The sequence below is a fragment of the Loxodonta africana genome, chromosome 12 (assembly GCF_030014295.1).
Source record: "Loxodonta africana isolate mLoxAfr1 chromosome 12, mLoxAfr1.hap2, whole genome shotgun sequence".
In the NCBI taxonomy this organism is placed as follows: Eukaryota; Metazoa; Chordata; class Mammalia; order Proboscidea; family Elephantidae; genus Loxodonta; species Loxodonta africana.
The window spans coordinates 106,783,947-106,811,633 of NC_087353.1; the positions used below are offsets into that span (position 1 = coordinate 106,783,947).

Here is a 27,687-nt window from a genome sequence, read left to right on the forward strand (position 1 = left end):
GCATGAACACATGACCTGGCTAGACCCAGACCAGAGCAGGGGTAAGAGGGGGATGATGCCTGTCTTAGACTGGGTTCTTTAGAGAAGCAAAACCAGTAGAGCGTATAAATATATATATTTATATTTATCATAATTTATGGAGCACTTTTATACAGAAAAACCATAAAATCAGTGATTGTCTCATTTTTCAAATGTGGCTGTAGAGTCTGGAATGTCCCAAGTCCATAGGACATGCTTCTCCTGATGCATGTAGCCACAGGGGCTGGCAAACCCAAGACCAGCAGGTTGGAGAACAGGGCTCTTATTCACAGGCTGTGAAAACTGATGAATCCCAAAGATGGGCAGGCAAGGCCGCAGGTAAGCTGCTAGCTCAAGTCCCAAGAACTAGAGATCAAATGAACAGGAGCCAGCTTCAGGATCCAGAATGAGCAAAAACCCACAACCTTGCCAGAATATCCACTTATATTCAATGGAAGTCACACGCCCAAGGAAACTCCCTTTCAACTGATTGGCTACTCACGGCAGATCCCATCATGGAGGTGATCACATAATGTCAAATCTCATCATGGAAGTAATTACACCATCATACAACTATCAAATCACTGAGGATCATGGTCCAGCCAAGTTGACACACAACCTTAACCATTACAGTCCACTGCTTGTCAGCTTGGCACCTGTACACATCTCTTCTAGCTATATACAATCTCTGAATAAAGGCAACTATAAAGTCATACTTGTCCCTAACTGATACAATGAACATACATACAAAGCGGGAATACTCATAACAATTACAGTCCTCGTTTCTGCAACTGGTCAAGTGCCTGTAACTGGTGTTTAGAACTACCTTCTTCCACCACCCATTCCGTATCCCCTTTGCCCTCAGCAAGCACCTCCGCTGGTCGTGATTCTTTGTCTGGTAGGGTAACCCAAACCTTCATTCCTGAAGGATCTGGGCCATTAGTAGTCATGTCGGAATTGGGTTGCTGTAGTTTTCCACTGACTTTAATCACAGGGCATGGCTGTGCTAAGAGACACCCTAAGGGATCTCCTACATTCCAGACATACTCTTCTTTACCTCCATTATGTAATATCAATCCAACTCCCTTTTAGTAATCAGGATCCATCACACCAGTCAGTATGGTAACTCCCTTCTTTGCCTGTTGATTCAGAGGCATAAGGAGCCCAAAGTAGCTAGGTGGCATTCTTAGCTTCCAGTTCAATGGAATCAGTGATGTGTCTCCAGGTGGGAGCATTCCTCCCTTTGGAACTAAGACCTCTAGACCTGCAGAGCATAAGGTTGTGGCGACAGGAAGCAAAAATCTTGTGAGTGGGTCACTAGGGGTAATAGTGAGTGGTGCCACTCGCATCTCCATCCCTTGATTGCTGGACCCATGAATCCTGGCTATGGGAGAAAGAGCATCATATACTGGATGCTGGTTTAGAGCACACATGCCCTCCTGAAAAACACTGCCCCAACCCTGCAAGGTACTGCCACCTAGTTGGCACTGTAATTGTGTCTTTAGGAGACCATTCCATCGTTCTATCAAGCCAGCTACTGCAGGATGATGGGCAACATGGTAAGATCAGAATTCCATGAGCATGGGCCCATTGCACACTTCATTTGCTGTGAAGTAAGTCCCTCGATCTGAAGTAATGCTGTGTGGGATACCATGATAGTGTAAGTTCACGGATGGTAGTTTGGCAGAAGCGCTGTGTGCAGGAAAGGCAAATGCATATCCAGAGTAAGTGTCCATTCCAGTAAGAACAAAACGCTGCCCTTTCCATGATGGAAGTGGTGCAATGTAATCAACTTGCCACCAGGTTGCTGGCTGATCACCTCGAGGGACGGTGCCATATCGGGGACTCAGTGTTAACCTCTGCTGCTGGCAGACTGGGCACTCAGGAGTGGCTGTAGCCAAGTCAGCCTTGGTGAGTAGAAGTCCATGTTGCTGGGCCCATGCATAGCATCCATCGCTACCACCATGGCCACGTTGTTCATGAGCCCATTGAGTAATCATGCGAGTAGCTGGGGAAAGAGGGTAACTGGTTTCCACAGAATGCATCATCCTATCCACTTGATTGTTAAAATCCTCCTCTGCTGAGGTCACCCTTTGGTGACCATTCACATGAGATACAAATTTCTTCACTTCTTTGGCCCATACAGAGAGGTCTATCCACGTACCTCTTCCCCATAAATCCTTGTCTCCAATTTTCCAATCATGTTCCTTCCAAGCCCCTGACCATCCAGCCAAACCACTGGCCACAGTCCATGAATCAGTGTACAATCACACATCTGGCCATTTCACCTTCTAAGCAAAGTGAACACCCAGGTGCACTGCTCGAAGTTCTACCCTTTGGGAGGATTTCCCTTCAACACTGTCCTTCAGGGAGGTCCCAGAAAGGGGCTGAAGTGGTGCTGCTGTCCACCTGCAAGTGGTGCCTGCGTATAGCGCGGAACCATCTGTAAACCAGGCACGAGTTTTCTCTTCTTCAGTCAACTGATCATAAGGAACTCTGCATGAGGCCACAGGTGCAGACTGGGAGACAGAAGGTTATGTGACAGGGCTGGAGACCATGGGCATTTTAGGCCACTTCCTCATGCAACTTACTTCTGCCTTCAGGTCTTGCATGGCCTGATCTCACACATACGACTTCCATTTAATGATGGAGTGCTGCTGTGCACGTCCAACTTTATGACTCTCTGGATCAGACAACACCCAGTTCATAATGGGCAGCTCAGACGGCATGGTGACTTGGAGGCCCATGATTAAGCATTCACTCTCTACTAAGGCCCAGTAACAAGCCAAAAGCTGTTTTTTAAAAGCAGAGTAGTTATCTGTAGAGGACGGCAGGGCTTTGCTCCAAAATCCTAAGGGTCTGCACTGTGATTCACCGAGAGGGGCCTGTCAAGGACTCCAAACAGCATCTCTATCTGCCACTGATACTTGAAGCACCATTGGATCAGTTGGATCATATGGCCCAAGTAACAGAGCAGCTTGCATGGCAGCCTAGACCTGTTGCAGAGCCTTCCCTTGTTCTGTGCCCCACTCAAAACTAGCAGCTTTTCAAGTCACTTGATAAATAGGCCAGAGTAGTATGTCCAAATGTGGAATATGTTGCCTCCAAGACCCAAAGAGGCCCACCAGGCATTATGACTCCTTTTTAGTTGTGGGAGGAGCCAGATGCAATAACTTATCCTTCACTTTAGAAGGAATATCGCAACATGCCCCACACCACTGGACCCCCAAAAATTTCAGGAAGGTAGGGGGTGCCTGAATTTTTGTGGAATTTCTCACCCTCAAGCATGCAAACGTTTTTACTAACAAGTCCACAGTCATCGACACTTCTTCCTTACTAGATCTAATCAGCATAATGTCATCAATGTAATGTACCAGTGTGATGTCTTGTGGACGGGAAAGGCGATCAAGGTCCCTGCAGAATAAATTATAACACAGGGCTGGAGATATGATATAGCCCTGACGTAGCCAAGTGAAACTGTATTGCGGACCTTGCCATCTGAAGGCAAACTGCTTCTGATGGTCCTTTGAAACAGGTATGGAGAAAAAAGCATTCACCAGATCAATACCTGCACACCAGGTACCAGGAGATGTATCATTTGCTCAAGCAATGAAACCACATCTGGGACAGCACTACAGTTGCAGTCACCATCTGGTTAAGTTTTCAACAATCTATTGTCACTCTCCAAGATCCACCTGTATTTCGCAGAGGCCATATAGGTGAGTTGAATTGGGATGTGGTGGGAATCAATGCCCCTACATCCTTCAAGTCCCTGATGGTGGCAGTAATCTCTGCAGTCCCTCCAGGAATGTGGTATTGCTTTTGGTTTACTATCTTCCTAGGTAGGGGCAGTTCTACTGGCTTCTGCTTGGCTTTTCCTACCAAAATAGCCCTTACTCCATTTGTCAGGGATCCAGTGTGGGGGTTCTGCCAGTTGTTGAGTATATCTATTCCAATTATGCATTCTGGAACTGAGGAAATCACTACAGGATGGGTTCAGGGACCCACTGGACACACTTTGATACGGACATGTGCTAAGACTCCCTTAATAACCGGACCTCCATATGCCCCAACTCTGACTGGTGGACCACAGTGACATTTTGGGTTTCCTGGAATTAGTGTCAGTTCAGAGCCGGTATTCAGTAATCCCCCCAAAATCTGATTATTTCCTTTTCCCCAGTGAACAGTCACTCTCCTCAAAGGCCACAGATCCCTTTGGGGAAGACTGGGAGAAAGATTAACAGTATAAATTTTTGGCAGTGTATTGGAGTACTACCTCAAGGGGATTCGGCCTCCCCTTTATTCAAAGGGTTGTGGGTCTTTAAACTCGCTCAAGCCTGGGAACTGATTGAGGGACTGTGACTCTCTATTCTAGTGATTCAAGTTAGACTGCTATTCACCTGACCGAGAATTCATCCGTTTGTACAGATCAAGTACATATTTAGTAGATTTCCCATCTATTTCACTCCTAAGGGCACCATGACTAAGTAGCCAATGCCACAAGTCCATGTGAGTCAGACTATTCCGATTACCGCTTTGACTGCTGTCCATTACTCTAACCATGCCCACCCTGCCTTTGTCAATTGAGTGCAACCACATGGCTCCTACTACCATGGGGTCCAATCAGCCCCCTTGTAGTTAGGTGTCTAAATTCAATTAGGGCTTTCCCACTGTCAAATCTGATTTACATGAAATAGCAATAACAGCAGTCTTCAAGGATGCAGTATTCAAATTTGTTTCTCACACTTGTGGCAAAAGGTGTGTCCTCTGGGCACTCCATGTGTGCATCTGTGGGTCCAACCTGATAAATCCACTCTAGCATGCCAGTTTCCCTAAGCCTTTGGATATCTTCTTCTACAATACACCACAGCAGGTCTGGTACTTCAACTTGATTATGTGTAGGCCACAGCATAATTCATGCTTCAGCAACCCAATCAAATAAGCTATTAGCTTCTTTCCTAACTTCTCAAGCTGAAACACTGAATGAAGAATCTGTGCTTAATGGACCCATACCTATAAACTTTGATCCATTTTTATGTTCCTTGCACCATTATCCCACAACTTTAATAGCCATTCCCACACATACTTCCCAGGTTTGTTTGTACATATTAGAAAAGTCAAGCAGTTCTTTTGGAATGTAGCATACCTCCTCCTGGGTCACACTTTTATACTTCACCTTTTGAGGCTCACTGGGGCTTAAGTCTACTTACAGGTCTAGAAGCCAGAGCTGGCAGTGTGGAATTGTTTTGAGAACACAGCATTGTCTTGTAAAGCATCTGCCCCAGGTAATGACTCAGGCAAAGGCCTTTAGAGGCAGCTGGGCTAATATCATTAGATGGGAGTGGAGGGGCTAATGGTTTTTCTGTGCAGGGTAGTGTAGCAGACAAACATGAAGCAATCTCTTTAGATGGGAGTGGTTCTGCTGGCAGGAGTGATTCAATGGAATTTAGGGGCTCAGTGTCTCCAACTTTCTGATTATCTGCCCATATGTCCCCAACCCAAGTTCCAGGATTCCATTTCTTCCCAATCAATGCCCTCACTTTAACTTCAGACACTCAAGGTTGGCAACTGAGGTGGCATTGTAATTCAGCAACTCTTACAGTAAGACTCTGGGTTTGGTTTTCAGCATTATCAGCTCTGTTACTACAAGAAATAAGGCTTTCCTTCAAAGCACAAGTGGAAATTTGAGGTCGTTTATGTGGCACTTGAGCTTTGACTCTAAGTCCTGAATGCATCTCTTTCTTTCACCAGTTTGTCTAGTGAAAGTAGAACCAACCAATCGCCTTCCTTATACTTCTCATCCTAGCAAAACTGTAGAAAGATATCACACATATGTTCACTCAGAGCCTCGCCTTTCACCAATACCTGATCTACTGGTGACAATATTTTGCATTTTTGTACCACTACCTCACGCCATGGATTAGCAGTGCCCTCTTTACTGCTGGTAGCAGAGTCATCAACATCTTTAAGACTACCCAGACTTGAGAACCAATTTAGAAAACTCATCCTTACAATTATGTTTTACTAGAACCAGTCTCAATACCAAATGTTTAAGCTGGGTTCTCCAGAGAAGCAAAACCAGTAAAGTGTGTAAATATACATGGAGATTTATATGAAGGAAATGGCTCACATGATTGTAGAGGCTGGAATGTCCCAAGTCCATGGATCAAGATAGAGGCTTCTCCTGATTCATGTAGCCGCAAGGGCTGGTGAACCCAAGATTGGTATACTGGAGAGCACGGCTGTTGCTCACAGGCTGTGAAGATCAATGAATCCCAAGACTGGCAGATAAGATGCTAGCTCAAGTTCCAAGAACTGGAGGTCAGACAAACAAGAGGCAGCTGCAGGATCCAGGGCAGGCAAAAGCCAGAAGGTCCACTTATATTCGGACGCAGGCCACATGCCCAAAGAAACTCCCTTTCAACTGTCTGGCTACTCACAGCAGATCCCATCATAGGAATGATCACATATAAACACTGACAATTATGGCCCAGCCAAGCTGACACACAAGCTTAACCATCACACTGCCCAAGTTAAGGCTGGAAAAAGACAGGGACCAGGGACCCTGACAGTGCACATTCTGCAGGGTCTCTGGGGAGCCAGCAAAGGTTCTTGAAAAAAAGGAGTTATAAAAAAAATTTTTTTTTTATAAGCAGCGTCAGGCTTTGGAGACAATCAATCTGGCACCAGACTGTCTAGGGGACAGGGAGGCTAGGATCACAGCGATCCATGTCAGAGGTAATAAGGGTTGTCATTGTTAGCTGTCATTGAGTCAGCCCAACTCATGGCAATCCTATGCACAACAGGATGAATGCTGCCAGGTCCTGTGCCATTCCTACGACTGCCTGCTGATCGGACCATTGTGATCCATAGGGTTTTCACTGGCTGACTTTCTCAAGTGGATCACAAGGCCTTTCTTCCTAGTCTGTCTTAGTCTGGAAGCTCTGCTGAAACCTGTTCATCATAGTGATAAGGAAGAGTGATACACAAAGGAGGGATGGACAAGAGAAACATCACCAAATGTGGCTGTGAGAGCAAGAGCAAGGAAGGACTTGCAACTGTTGCTGGAAAGATGATGGCAGGACCAGTGAGGAGAAGCAGCTGTGGAGGCCCTAGGTGAGCTGGGGTGTGTGTGGTTTATCCAGGTGCAGATGTCCAGCAGGAAATGATCACGCAGGCTGGGAAGGGAGGAGGAAAATGTGGGGTATTAACATCAGAGGTGAGAACAGATGCCTTCAGATGGAGGTGAGGGCAGAGGAAGTGGACAGGAGTAAAAGAGAAGAGGACTGAGTGCAGCACCCTGGGGACCCCAACCATTGACGGGGAGAGGAAAAGAGCTGGAGGGACCAGGCAGTGACACAGGGAGGCAGGCAGTGGAAAGCCAGGCTCTAGGACCGGTTTTCCTGGGTTTGAGTCCCCGTGACTTACTTTGGAATCTTGTGCCAGTTATTAACCCCTCTCAGCCTCAATTTCCTCATCTATGAAATAGAGATTATAATTCCTAAATTTGTTGCAAAAATCAAAAAGGGTGGTTCATGTAAGGCTGTTATCACATGCACACAGTCCGTGGGCAACAAATGTTAGCTATTACCATAATTATCAGTTCGGGGGAAAGCAGAATATTGTCCGTTATGGACCTCAAGAGGGGCCGATCACTACCATCACGTAGTACAGCAGAAGGTCAACAAAAAAAAAAACTGAAGCCCTCAAAGAGACAGATTGACACAATAGCTGGAATAACAGACTCAAACAACGATCACAAAGACGACGCAGGACCAGGCAACATTTTATTCTGCTGTACATAATGAAAAAAAAAGTTTTTTTTTTTTTTTTTACATAATGAAATAGCCAACTCAATGGCAGCTAATAACAACAAAACCAATGACCCTAAGAAAGCTTAGTGTCCATACTACATTTTCAAAACCGCTTCGGAGGCAAAGAGGGTTTCGGAGGAGTGCATCTTTTTTTTTTTTTTTTAATAACTTTTATTAAGCTTCAAGTGAACGTTTACAAATCCAATCAGTCTGTCACATATAAGTTTACATACATCTCACTCCCAACTCCCACTTACTCTCCCCGTCTTGAGTCAGCCCTTTCAGTCTCTCCTTTCTTGACAATTTTGCTGGCTTCCCTCTCTCTCTATCCTCCCATCCCCCCTCCAGACAAGAGTTGCCAACACAATCTCAAGTGTCCACCTGATATAATTAGCTCACTCTTCATCAGCGACTCTCTCCCACCCGCTGACCAGTCCCTTTCATGTCTGATGAGTTGTCTTCGGGGATGGTTCCTGTCCTGTGTCAACAGAAGGTCTGGAGAGCATGGCCGCTGGGATTCCTCCAGTCTCAGTCAGACCATTAAGTTTGGTCTTTTTATGAGAATTTGGGGTCTGCATCCCACTGATCTCCTGCTCCCTCAGGGGTCCTCTGCTGTGCTCCCTGTCAGGGCAGTCACCGATTGTGGCCGGGCACCAACTAGTTCTTCTGGTCTCAGGATGATGTAGGTCTCTGGTTCATGTGGCCCTTTCTGTCTCTTGGGCTCTTAGTTGCCGTGTGGGCTTGGTGTTCTTCATTCTCCTTTGCTCCAGGTGGGTTGAGACCAATTGCTGCATCTTAGATGGCCGCTTGTTAGCATTTAAGACCCCAGACGCCACATTTCAAAGTGGGATGCAGAATGATTTCATAATAGAATTATTTTGCCAATTGACTCAGAAGTCCCCGCAAACCATGTTCCCCAGACCCCCGCGCTTGCTCCGCTGAGCTTTGAAGCATTCATTTTATCCCGGAAACTTCTTTGCTTTTGGTCCAGTCCAATTGAGCTGACCTTCCATGTATTGAGTGTTGTCTTTCCCTTCACCTAAAGCAGTTCTTATCTACTGATTAATCAATAAAAAACCCTCTCCCACCCTCCCTCCCTCCCCGCCTCGTAACCACAAAAGTATGTGTTCTTCTCAGGTTTACTATTTCTCAAGATCTTATAATAGTGCTCTTATACAATATTTGTCCTTTTGCCTCTGACTAATTTCGCTCAGCATAATGCCTTCGGAGTGCATCTTTTGTATAAGAATCCATCTCTAATTACAAAGTGAAGTAAACAGGAAAATGAGGTTCACTTCCAGCTTTCACCTTACATACCTAGTCAACAAGCAGTAGGGGAAGGAGCGCCAGATACGCAGGCTGCAGGCTGCTATACAACCTGGGCACTGCGGTTCCAAGGGAGCTCTGGACATTTGAAGTTACAAAGAATAAGCACAGATTCTTCTCACCAGCAGGAGGCAGGCCCAGGGCCATGTTGTTTTTTTGGGATGACTGAGCCATACCAGAGCCCACAGTGTGCCTGGGGGGCAGGAGCTCATCAGGCCCAGTGGTTGCCACTCTGGCTCCATTAGAATTACCTCATGCTTTACAACTTGTCAATAACCACCCCTGACCACCACCACCACCACCAGCTGCTGTCAATTCCAGCTTACGGCAACCCCATGTGTGTCAGAGTAGAATTGTGTTCCAGGGATTTCAATGGCTGCTTTTTTCAGAAGTAGATCTTCAGGCCTTTCTTCCGAGGCATCTCTGGGTGGACTCAAAGTATCAACTTTTTGATTAGGAGCTGAGCACACTAATGGTCTGCGCCACCCAGGGACTCCTACCTCACACCAACTAAGACAGCATCTCTGCAGGGTGGAACCCAGGAAAAAACACAGTATGTGTTTAAAGAGCTCTCCAAGTGACTCTGAAGTGCGGCTAGGGTTGAAGACCACTGATGCTTCCAGAATAATCCTGACATTCTCCACCTGTTGGACCTAAGGCTGAGCACCTGCTGAAGAAACACCCCCCACACCCTAGACCTAAGCGTGGAGGAAAGCATTTTGCTATCTGATTTTGGCTTCTCTGTTTACCTGCTGTGTGACCTTGGATAAGTCACTTAGCCTCTCTTAGCCTGAGTTATTAAACAACTGATATAAATCATTTACATATTCCTAGCACCCCACAGGCCCTCAATAAATGTGTCTCTACATTGTGTTGAGTGAAGTCAGTCAGTCACAAAAGGACAAATACTGTATGATCCCACTTATATGCAATATCTAGAACAGGCAAATGTATAGAGACCGAAGTTTATCAGTGGTTACCTGGAACAGGAGGAAGGACAAATGGGGGAAAATTGTTTAGGAAGCAACGAGTATCTTTTAATGGTGATGGCAAATATAGCAACAGATATGGGTGATGGTTGCACACCAGGATCACATAATGTGATCAGTGTTCAAAAAAACAAATGTGTATGTCTCGTCTTCTCTAGAATCCGTGACTCTTGGCTTTTCCCAAATGCATAGTTATTTGTTAAGATCCTTTACTCTGTGGTGTGCCTGAAGTGTTTGTTCCTGCCTGTTTCCACGGGCCCCATCCTCCCCTCTAGCTCAAGCACTCACCTACTACAGAGCAGTGCTGCTCAAGCCTTAGTGCACAGGCATACTCAGGGCTCTAGTTAGAATGCATACTGACTCAGAGAGCCTGGGGTGGGGCCTGAGACTCTGCATTTCTAACCGCTCCGGTGCTGCTGGTCCTTTGCCCACAACGGAGCAGCCAGGCTGGCAGAGGAGCCCAGTCGCCAGTCCACCTTCCCTGCAGACTTATGGGCTCCTTTGGGGCTGTTCTCTTTATGTTTCTCATCTTTGTGTGCCCTCCATGGTATGTGCTCACTAAACGGGTGTTCAAAGAATAAACAAACCATTGGGAAAACCATCTTCCTGCTAAGTAAACACAGATGGGGTATTTTGTCTGTCTGTGAGCAGCAGCCCTCCTGGTTCACTCCAGAATCGCCATCTTGGCTGATGGGAGGACAGCATGATGGAACGGGCCTAAGACTTGGAACCTGGAGTCCTGGGTTTGAATCCCCACCCTAGGCAAGTCACCAAGTTCTCTGAATCTCAACGTCCTCATTCATTACACAAGGAAGGTAGCACTAACAACCATACAGCCCCGATGAAAGCTAAAAACATGCTTTATAAACTGAAACCACCACCTGTCAGTTTGTCATCCTGTGGTGGCTTGCATGTTGCTATGATGCTGGAGGCTATGTCACCAGTATTTCAAATACCAGCAGGGTCAGGGTCATGGTTTCAGCAGAGCTTCCAGACTAGGAAGAAAGGCCCTGACCTATTTCTGGAAATTAGCCAGTGAAAACCTTATGGATCACAACAGAACACTGTTTGACTTGCTTACTTTGGACTTGTCATCTAGAGGGATCAATCACTGGAGGAGGACATCGTGTTTGGTGAAGCTGAGGGCCAGCAAGGTGATGGGAGATCCTCTGTGAAATGGACTGGCACAAGAGCCACAATGAAGGGCTTAAACATGCTGGTGATTGTGAGGATACAGGACACCACAAGCTGGAGTACACTCAACAGCAACCACCTATCTATAAACTAAAAAGTGCTCTGGACACGGTACTGTTATTACAGCAGGGCCCCAGCTTTTCTGAGGGCAAGAACTGCTCTCCACTTTCCAAAGCCACTGCTTGTGATGGGTTGGGTACATAAGGTGATGTCTGAGTGGTGGACACAACTGGGGTCTAGTTGTGGCAGTGGCTGGGCCATTGGGTGGGTCAAGAGTCCTTATTCCAGCAGTGACACTGTCATGTGAAGCGTGGTGACTGTGACAAGACAGCCGGGGAGAAAAAACATCCTCAAACGAGGATGGCAGAAGTGAGGAAACAAGGCGGATCTGAGGGTCAGGCAGCCTAGAACCAGGAGGAAGGCAAAGAGAAATCAGAGTCCTTTTGATGGCCATGGGGGCAGTGCTCTTGACTATGTAGAGGTCTAGGTTGGACCAGGAGGATCCTGAGGCCATTAGGAAAGAGGTCAATCAATTCCAGATGCCTTCTGTGGCCCAGAGCTGAGTTAGGCCATCATAGCTCCTCATGGTGAGGGTAACACCAGGTCATAGCCTTCCCTGCTCGTGCTAACTACAGTCTTTCTACCCTCCACTACAGCCAGTTCACCACGTACTACACACTTCAGGCACCTGAGGACACAGTCAAGAGCAAGACATAGCCCTGTCCTCAAGAGAAGCTCACAGTTTACAGAGAGCAATGATGACAGCACAAGTAACCAGCACTAGGAGAGATTTACAAAATGTGCTGGAGGAGTTCAGAGGTAGAAGCAGCCAGTTTTGTCACCTCTCTCTTCCTCAGCCAATGGTCTTGTTGACACCCACCCTGCATGGTTTTCTGCCTTTAGATGGCTTCCCCTTACTGGAATCCCCCCATCCCCTCCTCTCCACCCAGCCAAGTGCTCACTCATGCTGAAGGGCACACTGCAGTCCTTAGTGAGGGCTCCCAACCTTTTCCCACTCCTATCCCCTGTACTTTACCCACACTCTCATAATTATCACCCTCAAATTATCGTATTACCTAGTAACGCCTCTGTCCCTACACTGAAGAGTTAATCACAGCCTGTACTGTTACTTCGGCTTTCTTAAATCTCTTGTCCCCAGTCAGACTGTAACAATACCACATTTGAACAATGCTCCAGTTTACAAAATGCTTCACACATATTGAATCCCCACAGTAAACCTGAGAGAGAAGTGTTATCTTTATTTTACAATAAGGAAACTGAGGTCTAGAAATGTTAGGCAATTTGTCTGGGGTCACACCACCTATATACCTACCCAGGTGTAAACAGGAATCTGGCTCCAACTGGCTCCAAAGCCCGTGCTCTTCCCAGTACTCAAAGGTGGCCTAAGGCAGTGATCAAAGAATGGGACCACCTCCAGCTCTGTGACCTCGGGCAGATTACTTAACCTCTCTGTGCCCCAATTGTCTCTGGGTAAAATGTGGCCAACACCCACTGCAGAGGTCCTTGTCAAGATTATATAAGGTAATACCGTTAAGTACTATTCCAAACACAAAAAACCCGTTTCCGTCTAGTCAATTCTGACTCATTGTGACTCAAAAGAACGGAGCAGAACTGCCCCACAGCGTTTCTATTATCTTTATAACTTGGCTGATTCTCACGGCTTCTAACTCATTTTCCCCCATTTTTATATCTCGTAGTACTTTTGACAGGTGGTCATCATACAAAATAAACTTCTGCTCGTTGACTGCCGCTGGTTTTAGGGCCAGTCTCTTCTTCACTTTCCTGCTCCCCTAAATAGCTTCAATAATAGCAAAACTCCTCTTTCCTCCTCCAATCCACCTCCCCATCTCCCTCTCTTCCTCTCTCACACACACACACGCGCACACACACGCGCACAGACTCGACTAGATCAAATCTGGACGATTACAGGTGTTCCACAGAATGTAAAATAACTGGAAAGCATTGGCCTAGACTCTCCTCGTCAGGGGGTCCCTGAACAGCTAGTGAACATGCCAGCCATGGCGGAAACTTTTTCACAAGCCTAATTTCCATTACTATAGTGGGTCAAAGTCTTATGAATATTTCTCAGTTGCTCCACTTTTTACTTATCTAAGTCTCTAGAAGGGATGTATTATTATAAAATTATACTTATTTATTTTCTCTTTTATTTAAGGGGGGGAAAAAAACACACTGTTTCCTGGAGCCAGAAGTGCCAAGTGACCAGGCAGCTAATTTAAGAATTAACACCCAAGATACTGTCTGGTCAGACAGACAGAAAACTTTCTTCTTTTCATAAAGCCAGAGAACAAGCCTCAAACCCAGGTGTACCCTGAGAGGCAGAGGTGAATGGCCATCTCTCCCCTAGGTGACACAGGCAGAGAAGCTCCCTACTTCACCCCACCCAGACACACCTGCCGACACATCTTCGGGGGGCCAGGTGTGTCAAGAATGACAAGAGGATGAAGTCCCCTGGGGTGGAAAGCTTCATCCTTCACAAGAATTCACACAGAGGGAACTCCAATCAGGGTCTTATTCTATTTTCTATCTAAACCCCAAAACCCTTACCCTAACATAGTACTGTATTTTGGGGAAGAACCAGAGCACATAAGAACACGGCAGGAGACCAGTCTCTGGCAGTAAGCGGCCAATAGGATTTTCAAAGGTTCCGCTCCAGGGCAAGAGTGAAGACAAACCTGCTGATAACCTTGGCACCAGGATTAAAAGAAGAGTTGTATCCACTGAAAACAGTTGTATCCACTGTACACACAAATGAAGTGGTGAACAGCATAAACATGTCAGCTTTCTACAGTCAAATCAATACTTGAGGCATTAAAACTGAGGTAAAATGGACTGTGGCTTTTTGTTGATGACACTGAGGAATTCTGGCCCCCATCCCTGGTCAGGGTGGACAAATGGGGCTGTCAGACACATCTCAGAGTGATGAAACGAAAACCCCAAGTCAGGCTTCTGGGCACCAAGGGCAGCTCATTCCAAATAGCAATGGGCTGTCCTGTCAGGCGTCCTAATTCCTGCCCTTGACTGATTCCCTCCTCCAGCCCCAAGTCATTTTCCAGACCCGGCCACACTTGGCATTTCCTACATTCCTTCTCACCACTCAGATCCCTTCAGCCTGGCCCTTCCAGGCCGACAACTGGGGCGGCAAGACTTCAGCAAGAGATGCGGAGAAAAGGGGTGGTCAGGGGTTGGGGGAAATGTCAGTGCAACAGAGAAGCGGCGGGTCGAGAGCAGAGAGAGGGCGCCTCACCCTTCACCTCCTCCTCCTGGCGCATCCACTCTCCGCCCCGACAGTGCGTCTCCCAGTGCCCCCCCCATGCGCTTCCTCCACCCAGGGACACCCTTCCACTCGGGCCCCGGTCCAGCCCCCCGGGCCTCGCCGCACAGACGACCCGCTCCTTGGAGCCCGGCCCTGGCCCTGCTGCCCTTTCCCCAGGCCGGCTGGGAGATCGCGGGGTCCCGGACCTCCTGGAATCGCCTAGATCTGCGCCCAGATGCAGGCGCCTCGCGGCCCCCCGACCCCGTCCTCCTCGGGCTGTGCAGCATCCTTCCTGCCTTCAAGGTCCCCTCCCCGGCACTGCATCTCTCGGGGTGCCCCGGCCAAGCCCCGGCGCTCCGCTGGTCCTCACCTGGGTCCGCTCGAAGCTCTCCCGCTCCGCCGCCTCCAGCCCCGCGCCGACCCCGCGCCGGCTCAGCACCTTGGGCAGGGGGTTGGGCACCTGCTTCATGGAGCTCGCCATCCGGTCCATGTCGCCGCGCGGCGCCGAGTCGGAGGCCTCAGCTGCCCCGGGATCCCCAGGGCGCCGCCCGCCGCCCTCTCCTCTGGGATCCGGCGCTAATGGGACGGCCGCCGCCTCTCATTGGCTGGGAGCGCTGCCACTTTCCCCGAGGCCCCGCCCCGCGCCCCAAGGCTTCCCCGCCCGCCCCCGCCCCACGGAGTCCCTCGGAACCCCGTGGCCAGCGCCGTCACCGGCCCGCAGGCCTGTCTATCATCGCGGTCCGGCGGCTCTCGGCGGGGGCGGACCCCGGGTGGGCGGGGCCCAGGGGTGGGCGGGGCCCTGTGGAGGGGGCCGGGGTGGGCGGGTCCCGGTGGGCGGGTCCCGGTGGGCGGGCCCCGGCACACCCCGCCCCCGACGCCAGGCGCGCGCCGGCCGCCCTCTCCGCGCCCTCGGGGCCCGAGCGCCCTTTTCCTCCGCGAAGCGCCCCGCGCGCGCTGCTGCCTCCTGCTCTCGGCTGCGCAGCGAGGTCCTGGGGCTGTGGGCGGCGGTCACGCTGGCTGCGGAGTCGGGCCGTCCCCGGGCACCCGGGCCCGCCTGGGAGTAGCCTCTTTACTGCTTCCGGCCCTGGGACGCGAGAGCTGGGGTGGGTCGGCTCCGCGGCAGGCGCCCGGCTCGGGACGGGAGGGTCAGCGCCCGGCCCAGCCCGGCCGCGGTGGGTGCGGGCCCCACCCAGCGGGTGTAGGCTCCTGCTTCCTGCCTCCTGAGCCCCTGCCCGTTCCCTTTGTAACGATCGCCGGCTCCAGGTCTGGGAGCTCCGGACTTGGGCAGTGGGAACCTCCCTGAACCTTTTTTCCAAGCCTCTGGTCGTCTGGACGGGCCAGAATTTATTTGTAGACACTTTTTGTTTATGCAGTGCTGGGCCCTGGTGGCACAGTGGTTAAGAGGTTGGTTGCTAACCAAAAGGTAGGCAGTTGCGATCCACCAGCTGCTCCTTGGAAACCCCACGGGGCAGCTCTACTCTGTTCTATAGGGTCACTGTGAACCAGAATCCACTCCACCGCATCCATTTGATTTTCGATTTGGGCCGCCTTACACGCCTCCCCCATCCCGCTCAGATGGCGTCAGCAAAGGTGACAGGAGCCAGAGGGAAGTGGGACCCTTAGCTGAGAGACTGAAGAAAATTACACGTTTTCCATGATATTCCAATTTTGGTGTTTTTTGTTTTGTTTTTTAATTATTTGAAACTCAAAGTAATGAATGACACTTTGAAGCATTAAACTATTTAATGAGTTGTGTGTATTTTTTACAATCTTCATTAACAGCTTTTGATGAAAATTCACACATTCAATAGAGACGTGAAAGGGCATTTGCAGGTACTGGGGGTTGCTATGAGTCCAGATGGACTGGGCAGGCAGCTAAGGACAACAGGGAGCTACTCAGGCTTTTGCTCAGCCCCGTGCTCTGTGGTGCTGGCATTGTGTTGGCCAGATTATGGGGGCCAGATGGAAGTGGGAGGAACCGATGGGAAGGCTCCAGCAGTAGGTGAGATACAATGCGGGCCTACACTAGAATGGAAAGGAGAAAGTTCTGCCTCAGGGAGGTTGTGTGAATAAGGCTTGGACAAAGGGATGAGGGGGAGGCCGTGGTCTTCACCAGAATTTTTACAGAGAAGAATTTAAGGGTGGCAGAGTAATTGAAGGGAAATTCCCTTGAGGCTACACCGTGGGCAAAAAGCTCACTAGTTTCTCCTTACTTAGATTGTGTGTCTATGTGGGAGGCTTTGGGCGCAGCCCCCTTTGGGTTCCTCTAGGGAGAGGTTAGCTGTTACCCAGTTTTTAAACCTTTGTGTCAGGGAAGTTGGAGATAAAATTAACTGACAAGGGGACCACAGTAAAACAAACAAACCAACAAACCTGTTGCTGTCAAGTTGATTCTGACTCATAGCGACCCTATAGGACAGAGTAGAACAGCCCCATAGGGTTTTCAAGGAGCGCCTGGTGGATTTGAACTGCCTGCCCTTTGGTTAGTAACCGTAGGTCTTAACCACTATACCACCAGGGTTTCTGGGGGGGCATACATAATACGTGTGGTGAAATGAATTACTTTATGTGGCCTTTTGCCTTAGTTCTTTGGAAAAACAGCTTGAGAGATTTTTCCCCTAAACCCTGAGGAGTTACCTTTGCCCTAGTTTTCTACCTTAGAGGGTTTGTTAAGTTTGTCGAAGTTGATTGACATTTCCTAGGTGAGCTGTAAGCGAGGGTGGTTTGATACTTTTTGTCCGGTCCTGGGCTGCAGCCTGTTCTGTGATTGGTATGCACCTTGCAAGAATTGGTCAATAAACTATGCAAACGAACTCTCTGCAGCCTACTAAACAAATTACATGTCTGTGGACTACTTAAAGGGGATTGGTCAGTTCCTGGCCATGGTGGGAGGGCCATGCCTTGAAACTGAGGAGCTTGTAGCTAGAAACAGCCAACTCTCCAGAGGTTCCAGAGACAGAAGCAGGCAGACAGGAGGCAGGAAGAAGCAGAAAGGAGAAAAGGCAAGAGAGAAGAAGCAGAGAGAAAGGAGGCAAGGAACCTCCTAAAAGAGCTATAACGCAGGTCAAGGGTTGTAGCACTGAAGACAAGGACAGGCCCAAAACGGGCCCCACGGCAGAGTCAGTGGTGACAGATGGCAGGGCCAAGAGGAACCTGTCCCGAGGGGGCCGAGAGAGGAGGCCTGCATGGCCTGGGCGAAGTGAGAGAGCGGTCCTGCACTAGAGAAGGAAGACTTTGCCTACATGCTTCCTGACCCTGAGTTGTAGCCTGCTACCTTCTTAACGTACCATTTAACCGTAACGACGGTCTGTGAGTTCTATGTGGCCATTGCAATGAGTTACTGAACCCAGCAGGGTAGAAAGTGCCACGGGAAGGACAGCTGGTGTCAGAGTTGGTAAAAACGCTGGAGACTGGAGGTGTGTCTGACCTCCACTTCATGAGAATCATCTTTGGGCTGATGGTGACTTTCATCATTCCCCCTGTGAGTTTAGACAGGTTCTGATACTATTGCTACCTCCACCATTTTACAGTCAGCGAGCTGGCTGAGGAACAGATGACTTCGGTTTTAGACAGAGCAATATCAACATACTGAAAACCAAACCAGTGATGGCAACCCCATGCGCATCAGAGTAGAACTGCTCCGTAGGGTTTGCAGTGGCAGATTTTTTGGAAGTAGATTGCGAGACCCTTCTTCGAGGTGGCTCTGGGTGCCTTTCAGTTAGCAACCAAACTCATTAAGCATTTGTACCACAGAAGGATTTCAGTATCAACACAGACATGGTGAATGTGTATGTGGGCGTGCGGAAACAGAGAAGCCTGAGAAGGAGAAATAGGAGAAAGAGAAGGAGCACCGAGGCTAAGAGGGCAGGGGAATATAAGGGGAACTGAGGGAGGTGTATCAGTAAACTGCATTATAGGGAAGTAAAGACAATAGGTAAGGGTGTTGTTTGAGGGTATTTGGGGGTGCTTGAACGTATATCAGAATTCTAGCAGGAAATGGGTCAAAGGGGGAATTGACAGTTTAAGAAGGAACTATGTACAAAGGAAGGAGCCCTGGTGGTGCAATGGTTAAGCGCTCACCTGGTTCAAGCCCACCAGTAGCTCTGTAGGACAAAAGACCTGGTGATCTGCTCCCATAAATATTATAGCCTAGGAAACCCTATGGGGTAGTTCTCCTTGGTCCTATAGGGTCACTATGAGTTGGCGACGACTTCATGACACACAACACAGCAATAACATGTACAAAAGTGTGACCTGGCTTAAGGGAATCAACCAGGGATGATGAAGTACCCAGGGATTAAAACAATGGGAAGTCGTTACCACCCCAAAGCTCGCAGGGACAAGGAGAGGGAGCTATGCGGACACCAGCTGCGGTTGTGGAAGACAAGGCCTCTGCCCAAAGCTGTGGCCCTAGGAAGAAAAACACGGCCACTCCAGAATAGTGGCCTGGCAGGGAGGGAGCTGTGGTGTGAATACTCCAATCTCTCTCCTTCCATGTCTTCTGTCCTCTCGTTTCCTAATAGTGCTCCCTATTGGCCAAACCCAACTGTAAGCCAGAGGACAAGGATGATGCAATTAGTGCCCCCCCCCACATCTCCTTCCAGGAATACAGCAAGGTGGAGAAGACCAAAAGTTGGGTCTCCCAGCACAGGGGGTCCACAGGAGTATGCCAAAAATACAAAGCCTAAAGAAACAGACAAGGTTAATCATAATATTACCTCTGTGCCCATTTCTAGTCCTGTACCCACTCATGCTCTGGACCTGAAAACCCCAATCAACACCCCCCCCCCTTCTTTGTCTTGCTAACCACAAGCTTGTTTTGAGCAACATTTTTCAGGAAGTCATGGCAGGTAGTGGCTCCATCCACTGAACTAGCCACACCTTGAAGCATGCACAAATTGAGGAGATCGCGTCCTTCAACCCACCCCGGACCCGATTGTCACTGGAAAGAATGATATTTCCCAGCCCATGATTTCATCCGATTCCATTTTAGAAGTGAGGGGTCCCACTACATGCACCTCCGATGGAAGACAATTTAATATCCAGACCTCCAAGTGTGGGTATGGGAGGGCTAAGGGCAGAGAGTCCTGGTACCAAACCCAACCCCTACACCATTGGAAAAAAAAAGTTCCCTAGCCGCCTTAGACGGTGGACATGTGCGTGGCCTTATGGTTGCTAGACCCCGCGTTGCTCCTTGTCAGCGCAGACAATAAATTTCCACTTTGTTTCCCTTGCAGCTGGTGGTGTGGCATCTGTCTTATTTCGATCAGCTAATAGGACAGGACAAGAACTCTCGTTCGGTTACAGACCCAGCTAAAGAGTGATTTATGACCTTTTGCCAGAGTTTATGGCTTCAATAAACACAGGGGCCCTTAAAATAGGAATTAAGGGATCAATCTAATTCTTATTAGAATAAACCAGAGTAGAGTTCGAGAATTTGTGGTTTGGAGGCGCCATGTGAAGAAAGATTCAACTTACTTTCTTTTGTGAAACTCAGAGTTAAAACTGCCCACTTGCCAACAACAACAAAACCCTTTGCCAGGAGTTTAGGGTAAACCTCCCCTAGACATAAATTTCAGGACTGTGCCAGCATTCACCTTCATCTCTCAGCAATTTAGGAACCACTTCTGTTATGGATCGAATTGTGTTCCCCCAAAATGTGTGTCAATTTGACTAGGCCATAATTCCCAGTATTGTGTGATTGTCCGCCATTATGTCATCTGATACGATTTCCTATGTGTTGTAAATTCTGCCTCTATGATGTCAATAAGGCAGCATTAGAGGCAGTTATGTTAATGAGGCAGAACTCAATCTACAAGATTAGGTTGTGTCTTAAGTAAACCTTTTCTGAGATATAAAAGAGAGGAGCATGAGCAGAGAGACATCGGGGACCCCAGACCACCAAGAAAGCAGCGCCAGGAACAGAGCGTGTCTTTTGGACCTGGGGTTCCTTCACCAAGTAACTCCTAGACCAAGAAAGACTGTTGACAAGGACCTTCCCCCGGAGCCAACAGAGGAAGCCTTCCCCTGGAGCTGGCACTCTGAATTTGAACTTCTAGCCTACTAGACTGTGAAAGAATAAATTTCTTTGTTAAAGCCATCTGTTTGTGGTGTTTCTGTTACAGCGGCACTAAACGACTAAGACAACTTGTTGTATACCTTCTATCAGTTGCTGTCATGGCCACCCCATGTGTTTCAGAATAGAACTGCACATAGGATTTTCAATAGCTGATCTTTTGGAAATAGATTTCTAGGCATTTCTTCCCAGGTAACTCTGAATGGATTCAAACAGCCAGCCTTTCAAGTAGCAGCCAAAGACCTAAGTGTCTGTGCCACACAGGGACTCCTTATACCTTCTAGGGATGCAATAATTCCTGACATGAAATCCTAATCTCTGGGAGGCCCCAAAACCCTGCCTCTCCACAAACGGTGAACTATGTCCCACCTCGCACTCAGTTTAGATCTGATTTAGCATCTGTGATCATTAAGCTGCGTGTCAACTTGGCTGGGCCAGGATTCTCAGCACCTGTGCCCAGGCAGCTACTGATCTGCTTTATGTCGCTACAGATGAGTTTGCGTTTCTAGGATTTTGTATAAATGGAATAATACAGTAAGTACTCTTCATTGTCTGGCTTTTTTCACTACCAAAAAACAAAAAACCTGTTCCCATCAAGTCAATTCTGACTCATAGAGAACCTATAGGACAGAACAGAACTGCCCCATAGGGTTTCCAAGGAGCGGCTGGTGGATTCAAACTGCCAACCTTTTGGTTAACAGTGGAGTGCTTAACCACTGTGCCATCAGAGCTCCTTCTTCATGTAGGATAATTATTTTGAAATTCATGATATTGTTTCATGTATCAATAGTTCCCCCCCCCCCTTTTATTTCAGAGTAGTATTTCACTGTATGGCTAGTCCACACTTTATTAACCCACTGGTGGGCATTTGGGTTGTTTCCAGTTTTTTCGGTAATGTATGTATTCCAATGAATCACTTTTTTTCCAATGCGCACAAATACGGATCTCTTCCAATAAGTACTCCAGCTATCTTCCAAGTTTCTTGGCATACACTAGTGCTTCCAGCATTGCATTTTTTGTGAAACATCTCAGTTGGTATTCCATCAATTCCTGGAGCCTTGTTTTCTGTCAATGCCTTCAGTGCAGCTTGGACTTCTTCCTTCAGTACCATTGGTTCTTGATCATATGCTACCTCCTGAAATGGTTGAACATCAACCACTTCTTTTTGTTATAGTGACTCTGTGAATTCCTTCCATCTTCTTTTGATGCTTCCTGCATCATTTAGTTTTTTGCCCATGTTGTTGTTGTCGTTAGGTGCCGCCGAGTCGGTTCCGACTCATAGCGACCCTAAGCACAACAGAACGAAACACTGCCCGGTCCTGAGCCATCCTCACAATCGTTGTTATGCTTGAGCCCATTGTTGCAGCCACTGTGTCAATCCACCTCATTGAGGGTCCTCCTCTTTTCCGCTGACCCTGTACTCTGCCAACCATGATGTCCTTCTCCAGGGACTGATCCCTCCTGACAACATGTCCAAAGTATGTAAGGCGCAGTCTCGCCATCTTTGCCTCCAAGGAGCATTCTGGCTGTACTTCTTCTAAGACAGATTTATTCATTCTTTTCTCAGCCCATGGTATATTTGATATTCTTCGCCAACACAATTCAAAAGTGTCAATTCTTCTTTTCCTGATTCATTGTCCAGCTTTCACATGCATATGATGTGATTGAAAATACCATGACTTGGGTCAGGCGCACCTTAGTCTTCAAGGTGACATCTTTGCTCTTCAACACTTTAAAGAGGTCCTTTGCAGCAGATTTACCCAATGCAATGCGTCTTTTGATTTCTTGACTGCAGCTTCCATGGCTGTTGATTGTGGATCCAAGTAAAATGAAATCCTTGAGAACTTCAATCTTTTCTCCTTTTATCGTGATGTTGCTCTTTGGTCCAGTCATGAGGATTTTTGTTTTCTTTATGTTGAGGTGTAATCCATACTGAAGGCTATGGTCTTTGATCTTCATTAGTAAGTGCTTCAAGTCCTCTTCACTTTTAGCACACAGGGTTGTGCCATCTGCATAATGCAGGTTGTTAGTGAGTCTTCCTCCAATCCTGATGCCCCATTCTTCTTCATATAGTCCAGCTTCTCATATTATTTGCTCAGCATACAGATTGAATAGGTATGGTGAAAGAATACAACCCTGATGCACATCTTTCCTGACTTTAAACCAATCACTATTCCCTTGTTCTGTCCGAACAACTGCCTCTTAACGTGTATAAAGGTTCCTCATAAGCACAATTAAGTGTTCTGGAATTCCCATTCTTCGCAACATTATCCATAATTTGTTATGATCCACACAGTCAAATGCCTTTGCATAGTCAATAAAACATAGGTAAACATCCTTCTGGTATTCTCTGCTTTCAGCCAGGATCCATCTGACATCATCGATGATATCCCTGGTTCCACGTCCTCTTCTGAAACCAGCCCGAATTTCTGGCAGCTCCTTGTCGATATACTGCTGCAGCCATTTTTGAATGATCTTCAGCAAAATTTTGTTTCTGTGTGATATTAATGATATTCTATAATTTCCACATCCGGTTGGATCACCTTTCTTGGGAATAGGCATAAATATGGATCTCTTCCAATCAGTTGGCCAGGAAGCTGTCTTCCATATTTATTGGCATAGACGAGTGAGCACCTCCAGAGCTGCATCTGTTTGTTGAAACATCTCGATATTCCATCAATTCCTGGAGCCTTGTTTTTCACCAGTGCCTTCAGAGCAGCTTGGATTTCTTCCTTCAGTACCATTTGTTTCTGACCGTATGCCACCTTTTCAAATGGTTGAACATCAACTAATTCTTTTTGGTATAACGACTCTGTGTAGTCCTTCCATCTTCTTCTGATGCTTCCTGCGTCGTTTAATATCTTCCCCACAGAATCCTTCACTATTGCAGCTCGAGGCTTGAATTTCTTCTTCAGTTCTTTCAGCTTGAGAAACGCCGAGCGTGTTCTTCTCTTTTGGTTTTCCATCTCCCGCTCTTTGCACATGTCATTATAATACTTTTTTTTGTCTTCCTCAGACGCCCTTTGAAATCTTCTGTTCAGTTCTTTTACTTCATCAATTCTTCCTTTTCCTTTAGATGCTCGAAGTTCAAGAGCAAGTTTCAGAGTCTCCTCTGACATCCATCTCGGTCTTTTCTTGCCCATAGAATCCTTCAATAGTGTAACTTGAGCCTTCAATTTTTTTCTTCAGGTCTTTCAGCTTGAGAAATGTTGAGCGCGTTCTTCTGTTTTGGTTTTCTAACTCCAGGTCTTGGCACATCTCGTTATAATACTTTGTCTTCTCAAGTGGCCCTTTGAAACCTTCTGTTCCTCTCTTTTACTTCATCCTTTCTTCCTTCTATTCTGACATCCATTTTGGTCTTTTTTTTTTTTTTTTCTCTCCTGTGTTTTTAATGACCTTTTCTTTCTTCACTTACCATGTCCTCAATGTCATCCCACAGCTTGTCTGGTCTTCAGTCATTAGTGTTCCACACATCAAAACTATTCTTGAGATGGTTTCCAAATTCAGGTGGGATATACTCAAGGTCATACTTTGACTTTCATGGACTTGTTTCAATTTTCTTCAGCTTTAACTTGAACTTGCATAGGAGCAATTGATGGTCTGTTCTTCAGTTGGCCCCTGGCCTTGTTCTGACTGATGATATTGAGCTTCTCCATTGTCTCTTTCCACAGATGTAGTCCATTTGATTCCTGTTTATTCCATCTTCCAAGGCCCACGTGTGTAGTCCCTATTTATATTGTTGAAAAAAGATATTTCTAATGAATAATTGGTTGGTTTCGCAAAATTTTATCTTATGATCTCCAGTGTCATTCCTATCACGAAGGCCATATTTCCCAACTGCTAATCCTTCTTTATTTCCAAGTTTCACACACTAATCACTGGTAATTATCAATGCACCTTGATTACATGTTTAGTCAATTTCAGACTGTAAAAGCCTTCCATTTCTTTATCTTTGGCATTAGTGCTTGGCCACTAAATTAGAACAATAATCGTATTAATTGGTCTTCTCTGTAAGCATATGGATATTATCCTATAACTAACAACATTGTATTTCAGGATACACCTTGAAATGTTGTTTTTGACAATGAATGTAACACTGTTCCTCTTCAGTTATCACTAATATCACATGTAAGTAAAATTTTGCTGAAGATAATTTAAAAAATGTTGTAGTGTTACATCGACAGAACTGCCAGAAATTCAAGCTGCATTCAGAAGAGGATGTGGAATGAGGGATATCCTTGCTAATGTCAGAATACCAGAAAGAGATGTTTACCTGTGTTTTATTGACTATGCAAATCATATGAAATTACGGATAACATTGTGGAAAGTGGGAATTCCAGAACATTTAATTGTGCTCATGTGGAACCTGTACATAGACCAAGAAGCAGTTGTTTGAACAGAAAAAGGGCATGCTGTGTGGTTTAAAATCAGGAATGGTGTACATCAGGATTGTATCCTTTCACCATACCTATGTATACAGAAGAAGAATTGATACCTTTGAATTATGGTGTTGGCAAAGAATATCAAATAAACCATGGACTGCCAGAAAAATGAACAAATCTGTCTTAGAAGAAGTACAGCTAGAATACGCCTTAGAAGCGAGAATAGTGAGACTTTGTCTCACTTTGGATGTATTGTCAGGAGGGACCAGTCCCTGGAGAATGACATCATGCTTGGTAGAGGGTCAGCAAAAAAGAGAAAGGTCCTCAAGGAGATGGGTTGATACAGTGGCTGCAACAATGGGCTCAAACATAGCAACAATTGTGAAGATGGCACAGGACTGGGCAGTGTTTTGTTCTGTTGTGCATAGGGTTGCTATGAGTCAGAATCGCCTCGATGGCACCTAACAACCACCAGCTTTTAACTATTACAAAAAAGGCTGTTATGAACATTTGTATACAAGTTTTATGCTTTCATTTCTTTTGGGTAAATATCTAGAGCTGTCTGTGTTGTACAGTAGGTGTATATTTAGCATTTTAAGAAATTACCAGGCTTTTTTCCAAAGTGTTTGTTTTATTTACATTTCCACCATCAGTGTACGAGAGTTCCATTTGCTCCACATTCTTGTCAACAGTTGGTAAGGTCAGTCTTTTTCATTTTAGCCATCTAATAATTATATAGTAGTATCTTGCTGTTGTTTAAACTTGCATTTTCTTAAGGACTAATGATGTTGGGCATTTTTCCATGTGCTTATTTCACACCCATACATATTCTTTGTTGAAGGGTTTACCTAAGCCTTTTACCCATTAAAAACAGAAAACAAACAAACAAACAAAACGACTTTATTTTGAAGTAATATCGACTTACAGAAGAGTTGCAAGGATAGTACCAAGAGTTTCCATATACTTTTCACTTAGCTTCCCCTAATGTTAGCATCTTGAATAACCACGTTACAATGACTAAAACTAAGAAACTAACATTGGTACAGTACAATACTATTAACTAATCTACTGAAGCCTAATGTTTTCTCATGATTAGATTGAGGATATGAAGTTTTGGTGAGAATACCACAGAGATAATGTGCCCTTCTCAGCACATTCTATCAAAGGTTACATACTGTTGATAAGTCTTATTACTGTTGATAACTCCGATCACTTGGTTAAGGTGGTGTATCTCATTTTTCTCCATTGTTAAATTAATATTTTCCCCTTTGTAATTAATAAATACTTTGGGGGGAGATACTTTGAGGCCATACAAATATTCTGTTTCTTTTTTTTTTTTTTTTGCCCATTTTAAAAATTGGGTTGTTTGTTTTCTTATTGAACTAATAAATGAGTTTAGCAATATTGTGGAAATCAAGGCCAATATACAGCATGTAATTGTATTTCTCTTTACCAGCAACTATCAAAAATTGAAATAAAAAACAAAAAAAAAACATACACAATAATAACTAATATACAAAATAGGGATTTGACAAAAGATGTGAAAGATATATACATTGAAAACTACAAAACATTACTGTGAGAAATTAAAGAAAACCTAAATCATGGAGAGTTATGCCATGGTCATGAACCATAAATTCAATGTTGTCAGTTCTCCACAAATTGATCTATCGATTTAATTCAATTCCAATCAAAATTCTAGCAAACCTTTTTGGTAAAAATTGGCAAGCTGATTCTAAAATTTATGAGGAAAGGCAATAGATGTAGAATGTCCAAAACAATTTCAAAAAAGAAGAACAAAGTTCAAGTACTTACACTACATAATTTCAAGACTTACAAAGCTATGGTGACCAAAACACTGTGGTACTGCTAAAAAGACAGACATGCCAATCAACAGAACAGAGTACAGAGTCCAAACATGGAGCAGTACGTATACGGTGAATTGATTTTCTATAAAAGTACAAGGCATTCAATGGGAGAAAGCTATTTAAGAAATGGTGCTAGAACAATTTGGATAACCATATGAAAAAAATGAACCTCAATTCTTTCTTCACATCATATACAAAAATTAACTAAAATGTATTATAAACCTAAGTGTAAAAACGAAGACTATAAACTTTTATAAATTTATAACATAGGAGAAAATCTTGGTGATTAGGGTTTGGCAAAGTGATTAGGGCTTGGTAAAGATTTCTTAAATACAACACCAAATGCAGGAACTGTTGGCCCTAGTACATGCCACAAACAACACATCCCAGCCCCTCCTCTTCAACTGGACCTGCCCTGCTGCACCATAGCTGAGTGACTGGCGCTGCCCGTTGGAAAAGAAGGTGGAAAGTATTGTGCCCACACACGACCGAACAACAAAGAATGCACAGCCCACCTACTCAGACATAACCAAATAAAACAAAAAGGCAGGATGAAATAAACAGATCTACAATCAATCAATGAAGAAAATAACTACTGAATGTCCCAAAGAGAGCAGACAACATAAAAACATACTAACAAACAGGGCAGGATGGTACCAGTAGGCATACAAAATGAAACACAAGATGATTTTCCACTAGAAGAAAAGTCACTAGAACTACCTAAC

General features: G+C 46.0%; 1 protein-coding gene across 2 annotated transcripts in view; it reads right to left on the minus strand.

Moving 5' to 3' along the window:
- The window catches only part of HIP1 (huntingtin interacting protein 1), a 274,804-nt gene extending 259,663 nt beyond the window's left edge, over nt 1–15,141 (minus strand). For both annotated transcript variants that reach the window (XM_023556048.2, XM_023556049.2), the window contains exon 1: nt 15,007–15,141. In XM_023556048.2, coding sequence (XP_023411816.2) covers nt 15,007–15,126 — 120 coding nt within the window. In that variant the 5' untranslated portion in view covers nt 15,127–15,141. The remainder of the gene's footprint in view (nt 1–15,006) is intronic.
- Nucleotides 15,142–27,687: the final 12,546 nt, after the last annotated feature.